The 19,423-nt window shown below is 45.5% G+C and overlaps 1 protein-coding gene across 1 annotated transcript in view; it reads right to left on the bottom strand.

Moving 5' to 3' along the window:
* Nucleotides 1-18,743, bottom strand: part of TKTL1 (transketolase like 1) — a 55,721-nt gene extending 36,978 nt beyond the window's left edge. Inside the window, exons 1-4 of the mRNA XM_069645429.1 lie at nt 18,337-18,743; nt 11,003-11,120; nt 4,675-4,788; nt 4,301-4,398 (exon numbers count right to left, since the gene is read on the bottom strand). Coding sequence (XP_069501530.1) covers nt 4,301-4,398; nt 4,675-4,788; nt 11,003-11,120; nt 18,337-18,443 — 437 coding nt within the window. The 5' untranslated portion in view covers nt 18,444-18,743. The remainder of the gene's footprint in view (nt 1-4,300; nt 4,399-4,674; nt 4,789-11,002; nt 11,121-18,336) is intronic.
* Between the last annotated feature and the right edge of the window lie 680 nt (nt 18,744-19,423).

A 19,423-nucleotide genomic window follows, 5' to 3' on the forward strand; every position in this document is an offset into this window, starting at 1 on the left:
ATGTCCAACCAGATCTTCCTTAATCCGGATCATTAAATTCACAGAACCAAGCCATCAAATCAACACCCCAGAAGTCTACGGCATCTGCACCCTCTTCAGCAGTCATTACTTTGTTCCCACCATAGGTAGATGTCTGGGATACACCAGGCACAAGTATAGCTTCATTGTAACGTTATCGGTTTACTTAACCAGGACTCCTTATTCTTGCCACCCAGTACCAAAAAGGTCCTTGAATGAGCGCAAAGGTTGAGAGCCCTCAACAATAGCAAAGCAGTGCCACCGGCATGATTCAGGTTAAATGCCTCTAGCCAAATCCGTGCACAGCATTTAAAACACAGTGACTGCCACATTAGGCAAGCGTTAGAGTTACAATTGGGAAATAAGCTAACCATGCCCTACTATTGGGACACAAGCCAAGGGTTAGAATGACTACATAAGCACGTCCATACTGTATGCAACTCCATTCACTGAAGGAGAACTAATAGTAGACCTACTGTGAAAGGATTGTCACCTATGGGTAACCCTTGAGGCGCAAAAGCCACAAGTCATACTACCAGGGAAACAGTACAGACTTGGTCTAGCCGTAGACAAAGGAAGGGGGGGGGGGGTCATTACAATGGACTAATGAGCTGCTCTTCTCTCGGCCACGAGTAGTGGGTGGGGTCATCATCCCGAGCGATAAACCCTCCCGAGGTCCAAGGCGATCAGCATACCCTGGGGCTAGCAAAATAGATTCAGAGTTGCGGTTGTAGATCAGAAAATGTTAATTATAAAATACTCACTTAAGACACATTGGCTTTCATTTTGTAATATTTTTTAAAAAACAAGGCATTTTATTTGCAAACTTGGTTAACACGAAAGGCTTTAACATGAGCATGCATTAGATGCAATTCGAAAAGACAATCACACGTTTTAGCCTTCTCTTTGGTGTGGTAAATGGTGCTGCAGGAGGGTGAAAAATATAATTGATCCCAGGAGCGTTTTCATACCTGAAGTTACATGCATTCCCTGCCTGCTTCCATGCGCTGATATGGATTCAACAAGCCCAGGCCACTAATCGGTTTAACACGTTACGTCAGAGTCTATGATAATTTGGTTTGATAAAAGCCTAGTAGTACGCTTTAAAAAGGTCTTCGTACAAGATATCTTACAAGACATTAGCATGTAAGAGGAGATGGCCTAATCGGAGACTGGAGCGCACCCTTGTGCCCGGAAAGGCAGACCCATTCCTGGGTCAAGTCCTCACGGAAGCAGATTTAAATGCAATACCTGCAATTGAAGCAGCAAAGTTGCACTCCAACAAAAGGGTTAGGAAAGCACAGACCCCATCCTGCATCCACAACTCACTCGGAGGTTTAGGCCGAATATCTCCCTGGTCACAATGTTCACTTGTCAATATGCCTCTATACACTGCAACAGACACTGTAAACACCCACAAATATAGCAACCTGGGGGGGGGTTGGCGTTATAGACCATTTTTAACTATGTGCTCCCCTCCCCAAGCATGCTCATGGGGGGGGGCAGGGGCCCTGGACCCCCCACCCCCTACACTCCAGCAACACGGAGTTCTGTGGCAACAGCTGCCCATGCATGACAGATAGCTGGGCAGTAGGCAAGTGTGGTTTGTGGTCTTAGAGGGGCTTCCCAGCAAAGGTCAACAACAGCTTCGCATTGGGTATCTGTACATGCAATATTGAAGGCACAACTTGGAGCCATTGTACGTGCGTCATCAGCAGGAGATGCAAGAGGGTCCACAGTGACCCATTGGTACACAGGGGCTCTGCAGGGGGGGGGCATTAACTTGCGGGTGGTGGCACACTCCAGCTCGGATAAGACCACTACTTGTGTATGGGGCGTTTTCAGGTGGAGAGGAATCCAAGACATGTGTGCTCTTTACCCCCCCAAAGAACCCAATTGAACACAGTGAACAGGGAGTATTATTGTGTTACAGCTGGAGTGCTGGTGGCCTCTGGAAAGCATTTGCCAGAAGCAACACGACATCTACGTCCGCCACGGAGGGATCAAGGCTACTGAAATGTCCATGGTATAATATTTCACAAATAGAGGCAGAGGTACATTCAGAGCTCATCTGAAAGCATGACAGGACAACTGATGACCTGAATTCCGACTGCAACCAATTATGGAAGGGCCACCTTTGATGAGTTACATTCATCTCTGCAATCTGCCCTGGACACACAGACCACCAAGAGAGTCGTTATTAAAAGAGCAGCTTATTACTCCACCAAGGGCCAGAACCACTTGGTACAGCGATTGTGCCTGCCAATGGATGTGCTACTCAAGTAGGGTGCGAGAAAGGAGGACTCGTGGATAGCAGGAAACAAAAGTTAAGGCACTCGGGAAACTGCTGCAAGCAAAACCTATGGAGGATCTAGGGAAGGATTTTTGGACAGAGCATGCACAGTGGTGAGCTGTGACAGTTATGTTCCTCCATTCACCCAAGGTCAGTGTAATACGAAGTGTCTGCTCACAATTCCTCCTGGTGAGCGGATGTCCAGAATAAGAGGTCTCAATTGATTCATCACCTGTTATACTCCGCTCAATGTTTAACCACCACTCCCTCCCAATAAAATAGTAAAGACACTGGGTTGTATTTCGTCAGTGCACATTACGTAGTTCCATTTAGAAAAAAAAATATACACCCTTACTTAAGTGGGAAATGGTCAACAGCAACATGTGACCACACAATCCTCCCCACTGGTAAGTACTGCATGCACTACAACCACCCAAACGAGGTTGATGGGCTACGTTGTGAATGATTCAAAGATTGACTGCATGGTGGGGGGGCAAGGGGGGGGAGGAATGAGCGGAGAGGGGGTCGTCACCTCTACCTGCCCAACTGAACACGTTTCAATCAACCTGCTTGCTCTTTTGATGCTTTGCTAACTGGGCCCTAAATTCACTGTAGCCACCCATTACGCCCCAGCCCCTAGTCATTGAACAGGAGGTGATCCAGACAAGACACTTCAGCTTAAACACATAATTCTTACCCCTATTCATTTAGTGAATGGGATACAACACTTGCGTTACCCAAGTAATTTCTTAATTCATTGTGCCCACCAAGGTGACCCTTCAGGTTCCAGAAGCATAGCACCATCGGATATCATTCAGATAAAAGCTGCCATCCGCAACGGTTATTGCTGCTAACTGGAAAATGATTCCTTAGTCCACGAGACCCATTTCCCATGGTAAAACTAAGGAAAACAACCCATATGTGCATAAATTTACTGCCTGTGCTATTAAAGGCAGCATGCGCCCACCGCCACCAACAAGGGGTGGTCTCCCCCACATGGCCTGCTTCCCTAGTTTCTCCCCAGTGGCAGGACAGCATCGACCAATTCCAGCCAGTCACCTCGCAACCTATAGAGTGAAGCTGTGTCAACTGGGTGGCATTCAGGCCTGTACAGCTACTAGAGTGGATCGGTATACCCTATGTAGTATTATAGGTTTGCAGTCTAATGTTACTCATGCATTTATACGGTGCACCATTTGCATGGTCACTCTGCCTCGACACCCTGTCCTGCCTTCTGGAGCCACACCTTAACCTGGTCCTTCTAGGTCGACTTTCTAACCGTGCTAGGCAGAATGGGCTCTTCTGTGCCAAGAACTTCGGGTTTCTTCCTTACAACTTAAGCCCGCGGCCACCTTTCGCCGGCATTTGATGCTCCCCTTCTTGCTTTAGGGAGCTAGGCACAGTCTTGAAATGGTTAAGGCCGGGAGAATTTGTACCACCTCAGTCATCACCGATCCTGGCCCCCTGCCAGACACTTGCAGGAGAGGGTTTGGGGGTGTAGAGAAGGGTGCTATACCACAAGTAGGTGGACTGCTCTGGGAGAACAAATCCAGAAGTTGTCATTGCACACAGCTTCATGTGCTCCTTAGAACAACAAAAAAAAAACTAAATACACTGCTGTAACTGGAGCATAATTTACATTTAGACGATTCGATCAAAACCTCTAGGTCTTCGGAGATGTGTTGTGTTAAGGCCTGCAACAAGTAAAAGGGCCATGCATTAGACAGCCCTGCTGCTTGCCCAGCTGCCCAGGCTGGGGATAATACCCTGGGGTGTTAATGATTCATCCCCTCGCTAATGGGACGGGACCAGAATCATAAGGTCAGCTGGTAAGTAATGTAGATATTAATGTGCAAACAGCATCGAACAGATCATTCAAACAACCCAAGCACTCCAACGCCACCTGGAGCATAAGGTTGGACAGAAATGTAGGTTGGTCCACTACACAAGCCTATACCTTATAGAACATTTAATATCAGTGTTCCTCACCTGGACTTGTCAAAGTACTTCCCAGTGTAAGCCATGCCACATGCTGCTCCTAGACCTTGCCCCAGCGAGCCAGTGGCTACATCTACAAAGGGGAGTTTCTGCACACAAAAAATAAAAACACAATCAGAAAAAAGTCACATTTCCCTAAAATTTAGACGGAACTAAAATTGAACACTCGTGAACCATCAAACTAAATAAAACGGGGCAATCCTCATGTCTGGAAAGTCAATTTATATTATAATAATCCACCAGCACCGGGTTAATCAGGTGTATACACAACACAGGCAACATGTTATGACTATGTACAAGTGACACATGAGACCACCCATGTATAAAATGTGAAAACGCAGTGTGGCAAGGTAAACATTTCTTACAGGAGTGGGGTGTCCCTCTAGGTCAGAGTCAATCTTCCTTAAATTAAGGAGTTCCGATTCCTTGATGTAGCCAGCTTCCACCCAAGCAGCATACAGTATAGGCGCAGCATGACCCTTGGAGAGAAGAACAAGACGGGTCAAGCAATCAGCCTGTAATACAAACAAAGCAGGAAACGAGACCAATACTACGAGTAAACATCCACAAGGTTAAGTGGCAGTGCTATCCTATTCTTTAATACCCTCTTTACATTGGAAAATGTAACTACAGTGGCAGATTGCCAGGCAATAATAAAGTTGGGATCCATTGGTTTCACTCAAATAACCTGAGCTTAAATATCATTCCTTCTTCGGGCACCTTAAGAGGGGGTGAGAACGCGAGGGGGGTCAACATTGCCCAGGGTAGAGCAGAGGGTTTATGAAATCTTTTGGATTACAGGTTGTGCAAGGTAGGTGTAAAGAACTCCACTGAAGTTATGGTTAACCCAGTGTATGAGTGGGAGCAGGCAGGACAAGGCCATCAAGTTTGCCTCAGCACATGCCGACACAAGATTAAGTAAATCAGTCCGATCTCAACTGGGACGGGGAGTACTTTGTAGTAATGTCTGCACCACATTACGTGGCATTACCTCCACATACCACTCCTGGTGTCGGCCCTCCTGGTGTCGGCCCTTAATCAAGGACCACCTTCCAGAGAGAACACAACTTTGCCCTCCCTGCCCCCAATAAGGGGCAATGCCGACATTCAACACTTCCTGTATTTGGTCTTCCGTCACTGAGGGGCCTGGTGGGCGTTTCCCCCCTGCATGCGCCATTGCAGGGATTCTCAGTGCACAACAGGTTGCTCTCTGCATCCTAAAATGTTTACCAGTTGCTCTGGGCTAGGGTGTGGAGGAACTGCACATGTAAGACATAAACGTCAGTGGCCTGAAGCAGAGTTAAGGGTGGCAGGGGGATGGGAAGCCCACCAACCACCTGCTCTGGCAGACAAGCAATATACCACTAGATATATCACTAGTAGAGTCATTAGCAAGTGGGTCAAGGTGTGGAGAGGGTCGAGTGGTTTAAATTGCACAAGGAGTCTGCTGAGATGATTTTACAAACCAATGTACCTTTGCACAAACAGCAAGAGCAGAACTGGCAAATAAGGGGCATGCATGCCCAACTTTACATTTCTGAACCAGTCACGTTTGCATTTGATACCGCCATTCGAAATGTAACTCATGTCCGTGCCCTGGTGTGAAAAAAAAAATGGACATTGTGCGATATGCTACGAACTGCCGTCCGCCTTGCAGTGGGAAAATATAAGTTAGTTAATAAACAACAAGACTATAGGATCTGCCAGATATCAAAGTTAAACCCCCAACCATATCTATAAAGTGGCTTTCAAATGCTCCAAGTTGCGACAAGGTTATTGGCCTAAACAAATGCACCATTTCCGGAGTTAGTCGGGAAACGTAGTGGGAAGATCCCCCTCCCCCCACTCCCGAAATAGTAAAAATGTATTTCGAATCACATTTGTATTTATACTGACCAACGTTAAAAGCACCATTTGCCGTCTAAATCTTCAATGGACCCCCCCCCCCAACCCGCACCTCCCAACAAAACCACAATGAAGCTACCTTTCAATTCTAGTGTTTTGACCAGCCGAACTAGTATAGTGCCCAAAAACACACAACATTCACCAAAATAGATCCAAAGAATCCCTAAGAGAAAACCATAATCTACCTGTAATTGGTTTTAAACTCTTCAGCGCATGCCAATTTTACTGTCTGAAAGTGCCTTTATAAAAACATTTGCCAATATACAACCTGAAATGTTCTCATGGGAGAACATGCACTGTGCAATAAGTGCGGCAATGTTTTATTTTTATTCATTTATTATTTTTTTTTAAACTGTTTTTTGCAAGCTTCATGAATCAAAAAATAAAAATGCCCCGCGTGCCACTTATTTTCCTTACCATTCCTTGTAAATACCAAATTGTGGAAATTAAGTTTAAGGCCAGTGTACATTGCCTGGAACAGATTTACACTCATTACTGTACCTCAACATAGATTCCTAGAAATATTAGGTTTCTTCAGCTTATAGTATGTGTTGCAATCTTTTCCACCAATTTAATGCCAGTCTGCTCACCGTTACATTGAATACACATTTGGCTCATGGTGTACGAAAGGTTGAGGGGCTCCTGCTCTAATGTACATTGATCATGGGGCCTCATGATGCATCAGGGATGCCCCCTGTCTCCGCCTCATGAGAAGTAGCATGTCGAGTGCAAGAGCTGGGCCATGGGTGCAAAGGGCCAACACGCCTTTCCTCAGTGTTGGCTCAGCTACTGGACCCCCCCCCCCCAGTATTACTATAGGCAAGCAAACTTCTAAAAACACATGTGGCTTCCGCCACCGACCCGAAGGAGCCTCCTTAAGATAGCACTCAAACTGCACCCACTTTAGAGTTTTACTGGGTTGCACCCTTCGCTCCCCAATCAGCTGCTCCCTGGGCATGTCCAAATCATTGATGCCCACTTATGACTCACTTGCATCGGGAGTGGAGGTTGCGTTAGGGACTGGCTCCCAACTACCGCATCACTTACCCTGGTTTGATTCATACGGCCTCAAGGTTTTTTGCTGGCTCCCTATCCCAACGCCTAGATGCCAGCTGCCTGGGCTCAGAGGCCTTCTTGGGACAGTACTGCTGGGGGTTGCTGCGATGGAGTGGCCCCTCCCCAAACTGCAGTAACTGGAGGTGGTTCACCAAGCCGTGCTATTCTTTGTGCCATTTGGTCCAGGGGCAGCAGGTGTTGTCAGGACAGCCAATTCCTCTGGCCATCAGGTGTTTGAGGGGGCAGCCTTGGGGTGGAGTCTACAACATCCAGGCTGTAGCCTGGTTTGCCTGCTCCAAGGGTCTTGGCAGAAAATAACCTTCCTATTCTCATATTCATGGTAAGCAAACAAACGACCAAGTTGCTTCTATTTGCCAGATCTGGCAACAGCTTCACCTCTGCCATTAGCTCGCAATTTGTTCCAGGAACAAAGGGCTTGGCAGGCAGATGCTTTGACTTTTTCCATGTCCAGATACTGTACTCATTTCCTATGATTCCTCTGCTCACCAAGGCCGTCCTGCAATCAAGGAAAGCATTGGTTGGGAAATTGATATGGCGACCCAGGAATTGCGGTTTGTTCACCCTTTTCAGTTACCATCGGTTTGTTCACCCTTTTCAGTTACCAATGGTTCCTTGCCCATCAGAACCCAGGGGTCACTGCTCAGATTGCCAGTCTGAACGCTCACTGCTAGCGATCAATTGGCCATGGCTGTTGAAAGGAGGTATTGAGAAGCCCGAGTATGCCTGAAAAAAGCACGCTCTTCAGGCCAAGGGTCTCAATGTCCTACCCATGACCTATACCCAGCCTTGAGCATCCTTCGGCCTCAATTGAGAATGGTTTTCTCCTAGTTCTTACAGGAAGGGTTTGAACTGGGTCTGTATCATTCTACTGTGGAGTACAGTGGGCAGCAATACGTGACTCCCAGGAGCTTTGGGATCTGCAGTGCCTATCATGGCCCATCTCCTTAAGATCTTCCCTAGTGCGCACCCTCTGGTGCTGTCCATAGCTCACTCTTTGCAGGCCTTTAAGCTTCCTCCAGTTTGAACCTTTGGACTCGACAGATCTAATATTTCTCAGAATACATCCATGTGGCATACAGGGAAAGAGAGGGCCCTCTCTCTGTTCTCACCAATATCAGATGAATTCTCTTGCAGCCCTCACCCTTAAATGGGATCCATCTTCTCAAGCTACACTGGTCTCCTCTTTACACTTGTCTCAAAAAAAATATTCCCTCCCAGAAGATTGTCTGAGGAGGAGTAATCTAGTGCCTTGGCTCATTTGTATGCCAAACAGGTTCTTCCAATTTACTTAACTACATACTCTAATTTTCCCCCTCCCTGTATCTTGTAGAGGCCGGGGGCCTCGGCATGGATATTTGTAGGGCTGCCACCAGGGCTACCCCATTTACATTTGTACTTCATCACTGCCTGCTCCTTACTGGATAAAGTATTGGTACTAATCGCCATTTCTTGTCAATCTAGTCATGGGTCATTAGATTGCCCTCAGTTTCGTGCAGCTCCAGGGTTTGTATATTGCTTTAGTGACATGCCACAGCATACTGATGGTCGGCATGCTTTATAGATTAAAGATGACACGAAAAGGGACATGAGGTAATGCCCACATCGTTCACTGGTAATCCTTCTATACCCCACCAGCACATCCCCCAAATCCAGTATTATTGAGTGTTGGATGCAAGCCAGTTCCTTGTAGGGGCAGGAAGGGATGACATCTAAAGTGGTCATATTTGGTAAATGCATCCAGGAAGGCAGAACTCCATAAAGCAAGGACTGGGTCAATGAAGAGCAGGACGAGGAGTAATGACGATTACTGGCAAGTTATCTAGGATTCCTGTTCCAATTCTACTAGCTTCCCACTAACTGGGCCACCACACTAAGAAGCATGCGATGGGTTATGAATTGGCGATGGAATTGAACACCAGTTATATGCAAAACCATTTGGCAGGGAGATGAGCACAGGACTGAAACATTACCAATTCAACACTAGCATTGTTTGGGAAAAACGATCAAATAAATCTTGCTTACCATGCCATTACAGAAAATTAAAGACTACATGCAGATCAGGCTAGATTGCACAGTTGTAGCTAAAAATGTCAGGAAAAAATGCTGAATGGATTTCCATCACAGTAACAATCATTGGGGCTAACTAGTAGCTTCCACCAGAGGGATTGCCTATTTAACAAAGGCCGAGTATTAAAATAAAACTTAAACATTTCAATGAATAATCAGGGCCAGACATTCCACAATTAGAAGCCTCAAAGTTTCGTAATCACTTCTACAACAGCACAGGCATTCGGTAGATGGGACCAATGCCCGGCCACCTACGACATAGTTGGTTGGAAGTAATGCGTAACCAGAAAGTTCTTAATGATCGAGGCACGTTTTATCATGTTTTTCTGGTGGGAATTGAACGATTTTCCATCCAAAGAAGAGTGCTCAAACTTTACACAAGCAATTTTTCCCCCATTTGCAATACAGTCACTCAAATAGTAAATTCTTAACCTTAACTGGATTACGCTCCCAATTCATCCAGCGATACTGCTCTTTCGTAAAATGGTCAGAAACCTTGAGCACCACACAATTGTCTAGATTGTAACTTGTTTTCAAGTGAATGAAAAGAGTCGAGGCTGGCAGAAACAGAACACATCTTAAGAGGAGAATTCTTCTCCACTGAACCTTTGCCTCCAAGGATATCATACCCAGAGCGGGAACGGGGTACCAACTGAAGGCTCAGAAGTAGTTTCCAAATAAGAGACTCCATTTTAGCCCAACCAAGCCCTGCGCCCCGCAAGTTACTTTTGGTATTAGCACCTGGTTGTAAATTCTGATAGCTGGCAGTAATGAGAAACGTCCATATTTTCTGTCCACCACTCGAAGTTGTGCAGCCGCTGAGATAGCACCTAACTTCAGCGCTTGGTTAGCCAGAAACAATGATCAATTAGATTTGATTCATTCTCCGCATTCGAAAAAAAAAAAAAAACATAATGTCAAACAAGGGAAGCGTAGGATGTCACCCGTTCCCCTTGTTCAAAAGTATGGCAATACAGGCTGCAGGGGTGGTCCCCTGCAGCCCCAACAAGTAAAGTAGGAGAATATATATATGGACCCAGCGATTTTTACATTTCGCGTTCCCCCCCCCAGCATTTCTTACGCCTTTAATCATTTCATGTAGATCCACATTGCACCCAAAAAGGGCGCTACCCATGCATCTAAGTCCCATTTGTCCCTCCGTTTTGACAAACCACCACCAGAGTAGAATTAAAGGGACACATGTAATTTTAGATTAGCTACACGTACCAGCCAAAAGCGATCTACTTTTGACCCCAACAGGGTAAAAAACGAACCATTGATTTTCTAGTAGTAAAGACACAAATGGGTACTTTTGTACTTGCACCAGCTACTGCAAGAAAGAAAGTCTACGCCAAGGAAACTATGGACAGATCACGACTACCAAAAAGGCTGGATGCACGACTACCAAACAAGGCTGGATGAAAGGCATGGTTTACAAGTCTATACAGAAAACACCATGCTTGGTGTGCCACATTGCAGGCTGTTCTAATCCCCCCCCCCCCCCCCCCCCCGAGTGTAAGATCACAAGGCAACAAGTACATAGACATAAGGCATACCATTAGAGTGTGAAATACCATGGGCGAAATCTAAATAACCACCAGCCCCACTCTCACCTTTTACAATACAGCCACCAGCCCCACTCACCTTTGACAATACAAAGCGGTCGTTGTTGGCGTTGGCAGGGTCCGATGCTTTGTATTTCATGGTGTGAAAGAAGAGGACAGACATGATCTCTGCAGCACTGCAGCATGATGTGGGGTGACTAAGAGGTAAAGGGAAGAAACAGTTAATAAAACTAAAATGGAAGGGGGTGGGGGGGGAGGAAGAATAGCTTCACACCTAGCTGCATTTAGTTATTCCATAAAAGCCAAAAGAATTAAGTATTTGTTAGGAGCCATTGGTCAAGTACACCATGCCCTAGCGTCTAACATGTACAATGAAAACAAACTCCCTCACGTCCTTTAGAGGGACACCCAATACAACACTTCAAATTTCATCACTTTCAAAAAATTAAACCAACATAATATGCCGGTTGTATATATTTAATCATGAAACAATCAACCATGTCACCAAGATATTCCTGCAATGAAACCTCATGGAACGTTCTCCCAGCTTGACCATCTTCATAAGCATAAAAAACTAAGAGATAAGACTCAAAGAAAAAACAAAATAAAACAATGACAAGGGTATATCTAAATACACCCCCACTTTAAAACAAAAAAGTGTCAAATTCCCCAATTTTACTTATCCACAGACTGAACGATGGACTTTGGATGTTAAGGAGCCAAGATTCCCATGCTCCAAAAGTCTTACACAAACTAGAATCACGTTAGCATCATACACCTCCCCAATCACATTTGTGATTGGGTCAACAAGGCGCCATATTGAAATCAATGTTAGTTTTGCATTTGCACAGAAAAGCATTAACATTTTTGCCAAAGCCCATTGGCATCAAAATTGATATCCTACAACAGTTCATATTAACATCAGGAGAAATTTTAAAAGTCATACTGAAATAAAGTAGTTACCGTTTTAAAATGCGAGGAATGTATGCATTCAGTTCACATTAGGACTCCAAATTCAAAGCATGTAATTGGGACAGAAAAGCTGTAATTGCTTATAGTCAAGTATAGCAAGTGTGCAACCCATCCAGAGCGGGGGTTTCAATTCTAGCAGCTGACCAAGGAAGCCGTAGAAGAGCACCAGCCAAGTGCTGATGGAGTTGTGTGGGTCCAGCTGGAGCAGACTTGCACACGAAGCAGAAGTAGTCCAGTAGAGCACAGATCTATAAAAAGAAGCCCAGAGCACCCAAGTCCCAGGAAGCCCTGGTGTTGCATTGAAGTGCCAAAGAAGGTAACGCAAGGTACGAGAGACCTAGAGGATATGCGGGTGTAAGACTTGAGCGACTTTTCGCCTACACATTAATAACAGTCATTGGGATGGGTGGACAGAGCATCCGAAGAGTTTGCAGTGGTGGCAAGCCCAATCAACACCAGATAACAAGTAAAGTTACCTCTATGAAAGTCATCAAAATAGGTCCTCTCCTGCTCCTCTAAGGTCAACATTGATTCCCTTGCTCCAGCCTTGGCTGATTTCTGTAATCACTCCTCTGCCACTGGATTCTTCCCATCACTCCTCAAACCCTCCCTGTGCACACACTCCTCAAATAGCCTTCTGCCAACCCTTCCTGTCTGGTTAACTACCTTCCTATCTCCAGTATCCCCTCCCTGGGCAAATTCCTGGAGAAGCTGGCCAGCTCCCACTTTAACCACCCATCCAAATCTGTTGGTTGTCTCCATGACCACCAGTCTGGCTTCAGAGCTGCCATGGGCACGGAAACTGCACTCCTGAACACCCGTGAAGACTTGCTCTCTAATCTCAATTCCAACTCTCCTTCCATTCTCATCCTTCTTGACCTTTCCTCTGCCTTTGATACAGTCAATCATGCCACCCTTATAAATCAGCTCTGTGATACCCTTGGCATTTTGGACCTACCTGGCTCTGGACGGGTTAACCTCCTTCCTCTGACCGTCCTTCCTAGGTTCAACTGGGCCCTTTCCTCACCTCCATCTCCCTCCACCTGAAGTCTCCATCCTCTCAACCTTGTTTCACCATCTACCTGGCCCCTCTAGCCCATCCCATCTCCACCTTCTATCCTAACTTCCAGTGTTATACAGCTCTCCTTCAAGCTTCTTTCCTCTGCCTCCTCTTCCCTTCCCTGACTGCTAATGATCTCTGCCTTAATGCCAGTAAGAGCCTCCCTGCCGCTCATTTGAGCCATATTCCCAAGTTCCAGAAGCTTCTCAAGACCTTCCTTTTCTCTTCCTCTGCTAATGTCCCCCATCTGCCCCTTGACTGGCTACCTGATTCTTACAGGGCACCAGGCCCTCTGTGTCCAGTCTACCCCGGCGCTTGTCTCACATGACTCCACCCAGCCCCCATCCTGCACTTCCCTTACAGGCCCTCCTCCTACACTAGCTTGGCTGGGCCTGCACCTCTTGAGCCCTTCACCTTGCACTTGCCCTCCCCTCTGCATTACCCTGGCTTTGTCCACCTGCCCCCCCCCCCACCCTGCCTGACACTCGCTTTCTCACAGGCCCTTCCCCCTGACCGGCACCCCCACCCCTCACTTCTCATTACTGCCACAATGCCTAGTAGGACAGTTTGTCCTCCCCATCTCCTCCCCTTTATCTTGTTGTGCCTTCAAGCACTTGTGCATAGGCACATTATAAATACCCAATAAATAAAGCATCAGAGGAGAACTGACACAGTGGCAGCAGTAATCCCACTGAACATCAGAGACCAGTATGTTAAGCATCCTCGCTGCAGCAGCAGGGAAAAGCTCACTGAGGCCCCAAGAAGAAGTTGGGGCATTGCTAATTCCACGAGAGGGGCGAAAGAAATATCAAGTTGAGACACAAACAAGAATTCTCAAACACCAGAAGGAAGTCATTCCCCTAATAGAGAGTGAAAGACACCAGGGGTTGTCATTTCCCCTGGCTTTGGTGTGAACTACATTCAAGTGTGCCAACCAATACCAGGAGAAGGGAGGAATTCTCTTGGCTCTGAAAAAGGCTGGTGCAAAGATTTGTTGGAACCACAAGCCAGGGGAAGGAAGGGAGTCATTGTCCTGGAGAAGGAACTTTGTTGTCTTATTCTTTATCTGAAGTAGTTTGACACAGGACGGTGGAGTTTGCAAGATCCTTTAGTATTCGTTTTAAGGCAGGCAAACTCATCTAAGATGTGAGTTTGTTCCTTTTGATCAAAACACTCCAAAATGCCACCCTTGTGTTAGCATCCTTTGACACGCTTACACCAGCAGTAGTTAACACACACCAATTTGATATTCACCAAGAGTCAGTTATCTGTAGCCAATGGGTAGTGCCAAATACTGTTTTTGCACCCTGACCAAAAGCCACAATAAACGAAACGTGTGCAACCGATTATATTCTATATAATTATGAGCAACAGTTGAGGCTGTGTTTTATAAGTTTAATGGAAGAGCGATACCAATTCAGCCTCACTTGGTATTCTTGTGGGTTTACCATAGAATTATGGTACAGGGGCAGTAAATGCCACACATAACCCCTTGTGATTCACAAGTTGTGAATGACTCTTATTCTAATGAGAAGCATTTTGGATAAACGTTATGCACTTTTGATTCCTAATGGTCTGAAAGATAAGCATTTTCTGTGAAAAATGCTCTGTGAATTTGAAGGCATAGTATTTACAGTATTTTCTGTGGATAAGTGTATACTTACTATGAATTTTTAGTCAATAAAAGATATGCATTAGGTTTAGAAATGTGTCACGTCACATGTATTTGATGAGGTCATATCACGTTTATGTGACGTGACAGTAGATGTCAGAGGCTGAATATGATAGTATTGCATTAAAGTATGGGATTTTTTGGCTCCTTTAATCAAAAATCCATCTTTAAGAACGTGAATTGGTACAATTAGACAATGATTCACCTTGGGTCTCTAGGGAATTTGATAGGACAATTTTGTTGGTTGCCCTGATAATACAAGGGGGATTTGGTGGATGCAATTTTGAGAGTGGTGACTTTATAAGAATGTATACAGGCATGTACAGTGATTAGATTCCCTGGTCATCTCTTCTCAGGGACGAATGAAATCATCAGTAAAAGAAAGCTTTATTTTCAGGTACTCCATTAACGTTAGTTGAAAGGCGAGCTTCGGGACATCGCAAATGCATTTCTACCATTACATGTTGGCTTTGTGATCATGTATAGCCTCCTATCCTTCAAAGGATAATCTGCTGACCGAAAAGCAACCAGCTGGGAGGTTATTCCATGAAGCTTTACGATTGCTGCACCTTTTTTAAATAAAATGTTTTGAAGGATTACAGACAGACGAAAATTTGGGAATATTTTGGGCAGTATTTTAAGTTCGTTTTCTGAAAGTGATTAGCCTTCTAAATTTGAAGGACTGATCGCTTGCCTCAAAAACAAAAGACCAGCTTCCACTACAAGGCATGCTCAGCTCAAGGCCTCCCGAAAGATTTATCCCACTACCATGGCAGAGCCATCCATATATCAACTTAAACCCCTACCGAGGCTTGGCTTTACAATGCCTTGTATATTGGTATACAAGTTGACTTAAGGCCATTCAATTCATCTTTACACTTCTCTGTAGTAAAGATTTATCAGGAAGACCATTACTAAAATACTTTAGTAACTATGTATTTTCTTTAGGTGCTAGAAATCTGGCTGCAGTTAATCCTTTGTGTCCTGCCCCAATGGAGGTAAAAGGGACTTAATCCTTAGTCTCTTGATGCAAGCAAGAGTTTTTTTTTTAATTATTAAGTGCATTTGGATACATTTAGTACCTTTTACACTATCACAATTTGTTGATTAAAAACATTGTACAAATGTGAAATATTTTGTGAATCAAAGTATCAGGAGAGAAGATGCCATCACTAGGAAGATGGTGACTAGACCGCTAAAATAAGGGGGGGGGGGGTATTAGAATGTTTAGCAATACTAGACAATGTGGGACCACTGCCACGAGCGCCTCAATGCCCTCCCCATGAATCCTCTGCATATCACCATCAAAAAGTGTAGCAATTGAAACCCCCAACATTCTAGAACCAACTGCCTTGACCCATAAGTTAGAGCTTATGTGCCTCTTCCTCCTATTACCCCCCCCCCCAATGGAATGATTGCTACGTCAGGTCAGGGCAACCACCAACACAGAGGACTCCCCCACCCCCCAAATGTAGGCAGGGCCAGCAAGGGGGCAGCTGCCTCCACCCTGCGACCGGCTGGGCTGTTGCTCCACAGCCCAGAGATGCAACACAAAAATTGAAAGAAGCTAAAAATCTAACCTGTTCCGAAAGAACCTTTGAACCCACACTGCGTGAAGTCAGAACAAGTAGACTCCTGCATAGGAACGCTGTGTGGATACAAAGCGTGGGGTGGGCAGACATTAGCAAAATAGATGATGCTACCCCGCTAGAAGTGCGCTATAATCACCCGATGGCACCCAGTGAAATGCTGCGATGAGCGGACCTTTCTGAACACAACTCATTTGCTGTGGAGATTTTTGGCAATTGAACAAGACGCAAGGGGGTTGGGTCATGGTACGCCGTCCTGATGAAGGTGGTATAAAATATTGCTTACAGTCGAAACCAGTCAGTTGACAATTAACTAACTATACATACACTGGGTAAACTGTAGTTTGAGACTAGTCCAAGTGAAGGCTACTCCTCGCTTATTTCCTTTGCCAATTCTTAATGAATATGAAATACAGAGAAGATAAGTAAAAAAGACAGCGACATAGGATCCCTCAGCAGTCTGTTTGAAGAACGTTTTTAGATTTCCTCATATGGTGGATAAACAGGAAAAAACCAGTTACAACCACCATTCACAAGTGTGTGGTTCATACAAGCCAGGTAGTATAGATAGCCCCACCCCCCCTCTCCTTCACCTTGATTGTTTGCTAGTGGTAGTACACTCGCACAGAAGGGATACTTTTACCTAGGTTACAGGTCCAGGAGATGGAAGGCACACATTAGGTTTTGGGCGCTAGAGGGGAAATACGGTTTTGCACAACAGGCCTTTTGGTTTGCATTTGGTGCTTTAAAAGGCAGATTGAAAAAAAAGTTACTAGTTCATCTCTCCTATAATCGTTGGCTCCAATGAGGAAGATGGAATGGGGAAGATTAATTCTCCTTTGCGGTCTCAAGTAGAAACTGTGGAACCAAGGAGATTGGCCTGCCATCCCCAATTGACACCTTATCTGATCAAATCGGATTATCTAGTCCCTCTTACAAGGTCTCCCTCATATGGGTTTATAGTTTATATTGTTACTCCATAAGTAACCATTCATATAAAAAGGGACATTGATTGGGCGGCAGTATGCAAAGTGAAGTAATGTGGGTATGGATTTTATTTCTACCGAAGCAGATTTATGACCACCTGCCTCAAGTCATCACTCTTATGATTTAGAACTACATTATTTTTATTCTGGGGCTTTAAGTGTGTGCTTGGCGCAATGTTATCTGGTAATTGCATCGAAAAATGTTTCCAACAACACTTTATATCGAAAAATATGCATAAAAAATGTTTATCATCGAATGCATATGTTGTGGTGTCTTTTTTAGATTAAAGAAAAAGGGGGTGTTGGCAAGGGACACCCCCAAAATTATATATAAAAAAACAATAATTCGATGCAAAAAAATAAACTTTGGAAAGTTTTCGAAGCAATGACCATAAACCATTAGCAACGCTCGTGTTAAACGCTACGTTTGCTGGAGCCCTTCAGGGACCCATCACGTGGTGCGACCAATAAGTCACGGATTAAAAAACACACCATACAAGTTTGTGAAAAGGAAGCTTTCGTGAAACGAAGGCTGCACATGACAATCTCTCCACGCCACCGTCTTTTAAGTTATAAAACTCGTAATATCAAGACGTCGCGGGGAACACGTGCTTCCTGCGAGATACAGGAGAGGGCCAGTGCTGTGCTCTAGTGCATCAGAAATCAGGGCATGCCGACCAAGCATGCGCCAGAAAACCGCAGCGAGGAATTATTAACCTTATGTAGTTTGAGCAAGCCCCACCTCCAAAGTTTAAGGGGTGGATCGTATGCCGGCTAACGCCGACACAATGCATTGAAATGGACTCGAAAAACAACGTTTAAAATAATGGCAGCTGTATGTCGGATTGCGACCCGATTTACAACGAAATCACAGGACTTAAACACCGCCCTTACTCGAATTCAAAGCACTAAACATAAAAGGCTCTTAAATGACATTCATGATGAGGGCCGATATATTAATTGCGAGGCAAACTATCCCTTAATACGCTAAAAGACCGCAAGTTCAGCCAATGAGAGCTACCATTAGTGGCGGCGAGGTGTGGAAGAAGCACCGCAACTGCAGCCTCTATTGCGGACTTCGGCTGCACGCACGTGTCTCAAAGACATCCCCCGTTCGTAGCAAAACGCTCTCACCCGGAGTTTGAGGCGCACGTTGCTCGAATGGAGTGTACCCTCAAGCGGTGCGCAAGGTTTCTTAGGCCCTGCAGGGTTTCCTCTTCTGGCTGTTGGTAGGTGTCCATGTTGCGCGGTGGTGATCAAGAGATGCTGCGGAACGGTGCGCACTGCTATCAGCCTCTTAGACCCGCCCTGGATCTTTTCAAACCCACCCCTAGGAAATGATCTCACGTCAAGGGCGGGGAAGAAGGCGCGCCCCCACTGCTGCACGTGATTGGATGGAAAGCCACCCTCGATGGGCGAGGTGTGTGATCGGCTCAGAAAGGACAGGAGAGCTTTGTGCGCAGAGGAAGCTGGTTCATCGATGTGAGCGCGTGATGGACAAGACCGCCCCCTCACCAGGCCTATGATTGGACGTCACCTCTGACTACAGTGGCATCCAGGCTGGGCTTTGTAGTTCCCAGGCATTCCAGGAAACAAGGCAGAAATGCATGCCTAGTTAACAGCACACTGTGAGAATCAGACAAGACACATTTTAAAAAATTACATTTTCGCTAATATATCGCACACAGGAAACTGAATTGCTTCTTGGCACCAGTATTAATAGGAGGAAGAGGCACAATGACAGGCGAAGAGAAGGTGGATAGGAGAGTTAGAGCGGGAGGAAACAGTCAAGTTGGAGGGGAGGGAGGGCATACATGTTAAAAAAGAAAGGTTTTACTTGCTGCTCTGAATCCAAGAGAGTGATGGAGCGGAGGCTGTGAGATGAGACAGAAGTGAGATAAAGAGGCTGGATGTAACAACTGAGAAATGTCTGTCCCCAGAACTCCTGTATCTTGAGGAGGAGCAGAGTAACTATTTTTATTTTATTTATTTGTAAAGCGCAACCAGGCCATTGTAATAGGCCCCCTGCCGTGCTACTGGTCGGGCCTCCGAATAAAGGAGCAGGACACGATATATCTTAACACTTCTTTATTCTTTACAGCTGCCCCCCTCCACTGGGGTCTCCGTCACTTCCTCTATCCACCCCGCAACCCACTGGCCCCTCCCACATAATGCGGCTAACAGGACTCCGATACCAACATGACATCTCCCCCTCCTTGAA

The sequence above is a fragment of the Ambystoma mexicanum genome, chromosome 2p, assembly GCF_040938575.1.
Source record: "Ambystoma mexicanum isolate Mex_15411 chromosome 2p, UKY_AmexF1_1, whole genome shotgun sequence".
Taxonomy (NCBI): Eukaryota; Metazoa; Chordata; class Amphibia; order Caudata; family Ambystomatidae; genus Ambystoma; species Ambystoma mexicanum.